Raw genomic sequence first — 9,152 nt, 5'->3', positions numbered from 1 at the left:
TCCCTATAGTTTACTTTGCTGACATGGCAAAGGGGATGACGTGTTATAGATACGTGGTTTAGACAAATGACGTGATAATTCTTGCGTTTTAATTAAGTCAGTAATTAAATTGAAACATGTGTTTTGTATTTTTTTTTTTTTTTTTTTTCATGTCCATACAAGAGAAGGGAGAGAATTCGAACTAGTGATCTCTACTTCATTAAACGTGGTCTATAGCCGATTGAACTACCCTTTGAGAACAACATGTGTTGTTATATAATTAGATTTGCCGAGGCAAACCAATGGAATCTGTCAAGATTTCGAATAAAACATCATAGTAGAAACTTATTTGTTATTTTCACATACTATAGGAAGCTCTCAAAATATTTTTATACTACAGTGAGCTTATTGCAAATTAGTGTAACCACACAACTGATTCTACACTTTTTCCTATAAAGTAAGGGAATAATCAATCAAATAAGAGAAAGCCACACGGGACTAGAAATTATTTATCCAAAGTGCATTAGCACTTCGCCAATGTTATGGTATAGTAACACACTATGAATATGCTCCCGATTTACCTGAAAGGGGGGATATTAGCATTCTATTTCGGGCCTCATGTCAAGACCCCTTTGGGAGGCAATAGCCTTATATATAAACTCACTAAATCTAGCCCTCACCAAAAGAATCCATAAATGAAGTCTTTCCCCCAAAGAGTTTCACAATCTCTGCCTGTTGAGTAACCACGAGCAGCTTCTCACAACAAAATTTCCAAAATAAGCCAGAAGAAGATGAAGAATGAACCTTCAAACCTTTCAGCAGGAAGATGCACCTGTGGTCTCGGGTTCCACGAAGCATTCCAAACAGTTTCTAAATTGGAAAGCAAGAAAATTTCCCTCCTTAGACATGAAAAAGTAGAGTAGAAAGAAACAATTGGGTGAAAATATCCAGTACCAAAAAAATGATACAGAAAAGACAAGAAGCAGAAATTACTTCATGGCTCAATATCAGGCACCCCCAATAAGAAGGAACTTTGATCGCTGGATCCAAGGAGTGGAATGTACTCTGATCCTCTCACATGAGCACTAAAGCAAGCTACAAAAACAACTTAAGTTAAACCTGAAAACCAGTAAAGTGGAGTTATGTACCTAATCAGAGAAATCTTATACAGTTCATCATGCACGCAAAATACATTCAAAGCTGACATTCTCATTTTTATTAACCAAAAAAATGTTACGGTTGAATAACTCTTCAGAAATATTGTTCAGATTTCAGAATATTTCCACTCAAAAATTGGAAGTTCACAAATAAATAGTTAAAAGTAAAGGGGAAAGAAAGACTCGAGAATAATTAACTTTTCTGATTTCTTGCCAATATCTTTCAGTCCCGCCGGTCGTGAGTTGTGTCTACCTCTAAAAAGAAACATGTTAATTTTTTCCAACTTATCTGAGATGTTGACAAGCACCTTAACACATACATGCATGCATGCTACTTTACCATCAAAGCTCATGTTTCTTATTATATAATCAGTTGAACACTTGCTAATGCATCCACAAACAGATGTGCACTTCCCACGAGTAATAATGTCATATATAGTGCTCAAGTTTTAAAAAGTTCAAAAGTATACTCCCAATCAATAGCCTCTTTCCATAACGTCAAATCTGTCAAAAATCCTTTTCTACATCAATATATAAATGAAGATTCTGCATGTCTATTAGTACTTTTTATTATTATCTAGATCATGTTAACTAGTAATACTCTACAGGATTTTAACATGTTTCATCTATTTGAAATATAACAGGTCATGCTTACAAATTTGGGCAGGAAATTTGTCAACACAATACCATTCTCTATTTTCATTACGCTTTGGAGCATTGTATCCATCTTTGTCTTCATATCAGAACTATCATCCATATCTGGGACTAGAAGAGTCAGCATCCTGTAGATATCACGTACAAACCTGCATATCTTCTCAGCAAAGTCAAGTTCACCTTCTGGTATTCGACCAATCGCCAACCGCATCAGCTCTCCAGTCAAGTCTGCAAGCTGTACAAGAACACTAAGCACCTCTTTTCCCAAAAAAAAATAAAAATAAGGAAAAAATAAAAAAGTGTGTGCAATCTTTAGACAGTTAGCCACGTAGTTAGTTGTCCAGAGGTCAAATAAATAAATCAATTTGACCACTTTAATTGCCATTAGATTAACTACATCTACAAAGAATACACCATACTGGATGTCAACATATGTCCCATAGCACCACTGATGTCCCATTCAGATTTCAGACACAGAACCATCAATAGTCTATCATTTACAAAACAAAATATAATTAAAATACCATAAAGTTAATTAAGGCAATTACCCCCAAGAGATAGTCAAGGACATTAATCTGCAAAGGCTCAAAAGACGGATCACTAAGTGGTAACAAAGTCGCATTCATCTCATCAAGATTCAAAAGAGTCCCAGTTTTGCAGAATTTACAGAATGTTGCAGCTTCAACATATTCTTGTACCTGCAACCGGCCAGGCATAAATTGAGTCAACTTAGCTGTATATTTCAGGGCTAAGAGGGCTTCATAGGTTAGGAAACGAAAAGGCTACCCCAGGTGAGTATGCTCGTCTTAGCTTCCAAAAATCAGACCCTTGCAGTTCTTTCACTAGTCGAGACATATACTGATCTGTCACAGCTGCCAAATCCTTTTCTGCCTTCTCCAAAACTTCTTCTTTGTTGTGTTTGCCAATTCTGTTTAATATGAAATTGAAACACCAATTTGTTAGTGTATATAAACAAGATGAAGCCCTAGTAAAGATAAAATTGCCACAATATTTAATATGGTAGCTCGTGGGGTGGGTGGTATTTTAATGAGGTTCATGAGTTGTACAGGGTGAGGTTAATAAAAAATATCAAGAGGGGCTAGGCAAAGTTTGCTAGTCATACCAAATTTGAGGTAGGAAACAGCTCCAATATTAGATTTTGGCATGACTCGTGGTGTGTGAAGATCAAGCCCTTAAGGAAACTTTCCCAGATTTGTACAGTTTAGCTCGCATTAAGGATGCCTTCATGACAGATCATTTGGAGCTTTCTAGTGGCTTTAAGTGGAAAGTAAACTTTATCAGAGCAGCTCATGATTGGGAAGTGAATGTCTTTGTTTTTCTTTTCAATTTATTGTACTCTTCTAGAGTGAGCCGGGCAGGTGAAGACAAACTTTGTTAAGTCCCTTCAAAGAGAGGGTCGTTCCACGTTATATTGTTCTATAACATCCTTGTCCCTAATGATGGTAGTCCCTTTCTTTGGAAGACTATTTAGCGGAATAAGGTTCCCATAAGAGCAACATTCTTTTCTTGGTTGGCAGTCTTAGGGAAGATCCTCACGATGAATAACCTAAAGAAGCGGCATATCATAGTGGTGGATTGGAGTTGTATGTGTAAGAGGTGTGGGGAGTCTGTAGATCATATTTTTCTCCACTATGAGATTTATAGTGCCTTATGGAATGTTATCTTTAATCGTATTTGGCTAACTTGGGTTATGCCTAAAAAGGTGGTTGATCTTTTTGCTTGTTGGAAAGGGTTGAGTGGCAGTCCCCAAAGTGCAGTAGTGTGGAAGATAATACCGCCATACCTTTTGTGGTGTATTTAAAGGGAAAGAAATGATAGGAGTTTTGGAGACCACAAAAGGACGATGGTGGATCTAAAGTCCTTTTTCTTCAATACTTTTTACCAATATGCAGCTACTTTAGACTTGCTAATTTGCTTTTCTAGACTGTTTCTCTCTTTCTAGTTAGGCATTCCTTTTGTATACCTAAGTTATGCCTTTTGCGCTTTTTAATGATATATAAAAATATAAACTAAAAAATAAAACTCCCGGTGCCCCCCCCCCCCCCAAACACACAAAATCGGAGAAAAAAAAAAACCCATTACCTGTGCACCTGAAATATGACCTTTTTGCTGTTAATGGTGATGTCACGACTTGCTTTCACCACTCTTTCACGTTTTTCATTCTACAAAAGAAAAAAAAAAAAAAATAGTAATATGGGTGGGCAGTGCCAATAAATGAATATTTGTGGCAAACCACATAATGCCAATAACTTTTATTGTGCATAACTACAAGCTTGGGTATTTTGCAGAATGTATCCTCTTGTAGAGTGTTACAACTTCACACAATTTTTTATGATGTAATGATTCATTAAAAACCACCAAATGGGGTGAAAGTGTTATGACCCAAGGAAAAGCGATAGCCATATCTGTGCTATCACCTCAAAAGGACTAGTTATTTGAAGCTTCCCTAAAATCACTTATAAAGCCTAACTTCACCTAATAAGTAATATGTGACTTGGTACCCATGAGTGTCTTTATAAACCACCCATTTTATGTGAGCTATTCATCTTCCTAATATGGGACCGAGGTGCCAAGTTCATGTCATGCAATGCTAACAATACCACATGGCATTACTAGGTGACTCTGGTGTCATTTGTTATGACTCAGGTCAAAGCGCTAGCACATCTACTCTATCATCTCAAAAAAACTAATCAATTTGGAGCTTCCCTACAATCACTTATAAAGCCAAATTTCACCTAATAACTAAGAAATATGTAACTTAGCGTTCATGAGTGTCTTTATAAACCACTCACTCTATGTAAGCTACTCATATTCCCAATATGAGACCAGGATGTTACAAAATGGCTACATGGAATTCACGACCAGGAACATTGACGACCTTATACACTTTTTCTTGTACACCCTTTTCACTTGGACTGCTGGTTGGCTAGCGCCTTTAGTGATCAGCTTCCCTGACTTCCTTTTATGTTTTCTTCTTCTTTTTCTCTCTCTGTCACTCTCTTGTATACTCCCTGTGTACTAGGGCTGCGCTACTCTGCGCTTTGATTAATACATCTTTTTTACTTATCAAAAAAAAAAATGGCTACATGGAATTCATGCATCCGACTTCACACGACATCCACGCCCATGTCCAGTCATATAGTTATTAAGTAAAAGTACCTAATCAAGCAACTGCACTATTAGGCTGAATGCTTAACGCCAAGGACCTACCATGCAATTGTACTTTACAACTCACTTTGTTCACATCCTCATGCTGTGTACACATATTAATTGTCTGTCCACATATTTCACATGCAATGTGGTGGACCATCAAATGTAAGACAACATGTTGGATCAATACACACAGATTTGGAGCAGTCATGATAGGAAAGAAAAGTAGATTGATGCACGACCAATAACTATTACAAATAAAAAGCACTACCATTTTTAGCTAAAAGCTGAAAGAGCTGAATTCTGGACAATCCTAAACATTGGAACGTGCAAGTGAGCATTTTAATTTTTAACTCTTAAAAATCACTTCTGTGACGATTGCAGCTTAACCATATATTCATTGATTAAGACTCAAAATCAATTAAATGGGAAGTTTTAAGCTAGCATCCAGGTTGCATCACAGAGTTGGGCAATTTTAAAAAAATGAATTCAAAACTACCGTTAACTCTTGGTTCCTTGCTTCCATCATAGATCAAGCACATTGACATAATACACAGAGAATCAGGTACAGTTTCCATGCTTTAGACGAGCTTGGGTAAAGAAGTAATCTCTTTTTTTTTCAAAGTTAAAAATAAAAATAAATAAAAAAGGGAACAAGGAATTGAGGCTATCTCTATCATAAAACAGAATAATTCTAATCCCACCATAAAAAGTTCAGCTCAAAGGGACTCATTGGAGAAGAATTATCCATTGTGGAAGCCTAAAACTAGGCTTGGCCCTTACTCAATATAAGAAGTATATTTGGTCCAATAAGTCTCCAAGGTATTAGACTGTTATTAGTAGATAATTATTTTAGCTATTTATTTTTTTCCAGTACAATGGGCTGGAGGTAAGGAAGAGGGTCAATCGAATAAGGAAGCGGACAATTGGCTGGAGGTAAGGATGGGTGAAGCAAGTGGTACGGGTGGCAAAGTGTCTTGTAGTCTGGATGGGCTTGATGTGTATTGTACAGACAAACAGGCATGGACGGGCAAGTATAGAATTTGTGCTTTGTAATAGGGAGGATCCCTTTGTTTGTGAACCTTTGAATTGTTTCTCCCCTAGCGTGTTTACCCAACCTGAGTGTTCAGAGCCTATGGCTTCTAGTTGGGTCTTGCAGAAGGTGAAGGATATTCGCCATTTTATTGGTCTATCTTGTGATGGGTTTGAAGGGCAATTTATGGAGCTGTTTACAGCTATCAAAGCAAGTCATAATCAGGAGGGATGGGTTTCTAACTCCAAAACAGTCTTCAGAAGTAATAGAGAGTTGGAAAGATTATCCTGCTCGATAAACTATGATTCAACGGGTGGATATTCAAGCCGTAGCAGAGTAAAGAGGAGCGGTATCTTGGTTTATCCATGAAGCTCGAATTGTTATCATGGAATTTACTCAAATAATGGGAAGGCAGATGTTATTTGTCTTCGGGAGACCAAGATGGAGCTTATGTCCTATAGTATTGTGTTTAGCTTATGGGGTTGCAGTCATGTAGATTGGTGTTGTTTGGATTCAACAATCGTCATTGCAAGTGCGCGTGGTACCTAAAAACGACAGTGAGGGGGCTTCTCGCTCCCAATTCCTTACTACTTTTAACACGACAAGCTCTTCTGGAGATAACTTGAAAAGTAAAACAAAGGGTATAACTATTTTTTTCGACGAAATTTGGTGTTTAATTTATTCATGAACAACATTCACAGTCTAGCAAAGAAGTATAGCATTGTAATAATTGGCAATTTTATACAATACAGTAATCGACATGGGAAAAGAGGGGTATGAGATAAAAGAGGCATTACGAGGCTGTTGAGGTATTCGGCGTATTTGCCGAAAGCGTCCTTCATGGAAGACTCGGTGGTAATTGACCTCGACCTTTTCACTGAGCTCTGCAACGCAGACGTCCCTGCAACTGTTGCTGCGTAAGTGAGAGTATCGGTTTAGCGCTGTTAATCAAAGCACGGAACAGAGGTATGTGCGAGAGAGAGAGAGAGAGAGAGAGAGAGAGTTACATTGGTGGAGGCGGTGGGGCTTGGTTGCCATGAGAGAGATCCTGTGAAATGCAGTGGAGTAGAACATCTGTCACTACTGGACACCCGAAGCGCCTTCTCTACCCTCGGGTAGGAACTATTAACCTTTTTTCTTTTTTCTTTTTTCTTCGGAAAAATATAAAAAACCCTTCAAACTAGCGGTCGTTTTCGATTTAGTCCCTTAATATTTCAATAGTTATAAAGTAGCCGCCCAAACTACCAAAGTATTGCATTTTAGCCACTCCATTAGTCAAAACCGTCAGTTTGGTCAAAAACTGCAAAACGACGTCATTTTGTTGGAGGCTACTTTATCACTTTTTGAACATTAAGGAGCTAAAATGAAAACGATTGGTAGTTTTGGAGGGCTTTTTTATATTTTTCCAACAAAAAAAAAAAAATCATAAAAAGGGCATTGTAGTAACTTACCCATAACAAAACGACGTTGTTTTGCAGTTTCCGTCCAAACTGACGGTTTTGACCAACGCAATGGCCAAAATGCAATAGTTTGGTAGTTTGGAGGGCTGCTTTATCACTTTTGAAACATTAGGGGGTTAAATCGAAAACGACTGATAGTTTTTGAAGCTTTTTTATATTTTTCCTTTTTTTTTCTTATCTTTTTTTATTTTAATTTATTTTTTTAATTTAATTTAGAAAGCGGGGCTGAAAGAAGACCAATATAGTTAGAGGGTTGCTAAGCATCTCAATATTTTTTTTCAAATTTCCTTTTCCAAATGATCTAGACCCCACATTCATTTAAGAAAAAATATATATATATAAATCTATTTATTTATTGACTAGACCAGATCATTTGGGAAAAAATGTTGAGATGTCTAGTATTATCCATATAGTTATTCTACACGTGCATTACAATAGTAGCATCTTCCTCTTAAGAGCAGCGCATGAGATGCCTACATAATGTAAACCGCAAACGCTTTCTCAAGTTCAACTAAGTGACCGAGTTACAACATAATTTTATATGTCATTATTGTGTCTCTCTTGTGTTCCTCAAAATTAATATGATTTTTAAAATTACCATTGAATTTATAATGGATTATTATTTAATTTTAATCCAATTATAATTTTAAAGGTCACATTATTTTCTAAGGAACACAAATAGAACAATTGCCATTACTTTCTATCCAAACGCAAAACAACTAATGCTAATATGATTGATGATTTTCATCCTCAGAGTTAACCTCTCATTTTAATACATATTCAACCGCTTTAAAAATTTTATTGAAACCACAAATCACCGCTACTATTTTTTATTTTTTTTTAATAGATAGCTTATTACTATTGTGATTATGAACAAGTTAGCATTGAATCCTCAAGTTTATCTAATTTAATTTTGTTCAAACCCACTTTATTTAATTTTACTTTTCAAGCAAACTAGATTTTTGTTTACAAGTTATTCAATTAGTTCATTTATTTATTTGTTATGACATAAAGTAAATATCTTTGCTACTCATTAGTTATTTAATTATTGTTAAAAAAAATTTATTATTCTAAGTAATAAGATAAATTAATTCTTATTTAAAATAAGTAATACAAAACATTAACTAGTATTGTTCTCAAGGGGTAGCTTAATTAAATGTAAACCACACCTCATTAAGCAAAAGTTACTAGTTCGAACTCCCCCTCGCCCTTCCATTGTGTGGACATGTCAAAAAAACATTAACCAGTGCTCCATTCAATTTGTCGTTTTTAATTAAGGGTGGATTGCACGTGCCAATTTACTGGAGATGTATCTAACAACCCAATCACATATTGAAAATGTGAAGAGTGGCTTATATAAAGTGGATTATTTATAAAAATAGTTATGAGTGCTAAGTTTTACATTGCTTACTTAATGGATAAAACTAAACTTTAGACAGGATTATAGAGAAACTCTAAATTGATTAATCTTTTTGAGATGATTGTGTAAGTAGGACTGGATTTTTCATGAGTTAAAACTTAAACCCTAACTGGAGTGGTATATCGGTCATTTCAGTAGATCGGGTTAAAATGTCTAAATTACCAACCTTCTTTTGTCCCAGCGGGAAGTAGAGAGACCAGTGGCGGTCGGTCAGAAACCGTTGGCTGGGAAAAAAAAAATACAGTTCAGGGAGAGAGAGAGAGAGAGAGAGAGAGAGA

The 9,152-nt window shown here is 36.1% G+C and overlaps 1 protein-coding gene across 3 annotated transcripts; it reads right to left on the bottom strand.

Moving 5' to 3' along the window:
- Positions 1–352: 352 nt before the first annotated feature.
- On the bottom strand, positions 353–7,107 carry LOC132178744 (uncharacterized). 3 transcript variants are annotated; one of them, XM_059591267.1, is made up of 8 exons: positions 7,002–7,107; positions 6,792–6,907; positions 3,894–3,973; positions 2,577–2,718; positions 2,339–2,488; positions 1,824–2,025; positions 973–1,074; positions 353–849 (listed from the first exon to the last, which is right to left on the bottom strand). In XM_059591267.1, exons 1-7 carry the CDS (start codon positions 7,066–7,068, stop codon positions 974–976), a joined length of 858 nt encoding a protein of 285 aa, XP_059447250.1. In that variant the 5' UTR covers positions 7,069–7,107; the 3' UTR covers positions 353–849; position 973. The 3 variants fall into 3 exon arrangements, with proteins under 3 accessions (XP_059447250.1, XP_059447251.1, XP_059447252.1); XM_059591268.1 differs by having other exon boundaries at positions 6,792–6,901; XM_059591269.1 differs by lacking the exon at positions 353–849 and having other exon boundaries at positions 974–1,074; positions 1,792–2,025.
- Positions 7,108–9,152: the final 2,045 nt, after the last annotated feature.

Source organism: Corylus avellana, chromosome ca4 (assembly GCF_901000735.1).
Source record: "Corylus avellana chromosome ca4, CavTom2PMs-1.0".
In the NCBI taxonomy this organism is placed as follows: domain Eukaryota; kingdom Viridiplantae; phylum Streptophyta; class Magnoliopsida; order Fagales; family Betulaceae; genus Corylus; species Corylus avellana.
The sequence above is the reverse complement of the archived record's forward strand: the minus strand, read 5'-3'. Positions and strand labels throughout refer to the sequence as shown.

Coding starts and splice junctions, on each gene's coding strand:
- LOC132178744 (XM_059591267.1), bottom strand. CDS start 7,068: ATGTTCTACTCCACTGCATTTCACAGGATCTCTCTCATGGCAACCAAG. Junction 6,908..7,001: donor GCCCCACCGCCTCCACCAAT/GTAACTCTCTCT, acceptor TCACTTACGCAG/CAACAGTTGCAGGGACGTCT. Junction 2,489..2,576: donor GACGAGCATACTCACCTGGG/GTAGCCTTTTCG, acceptor GGCCGGTTGCAG/GTACAAGAATATGTTGAAGC.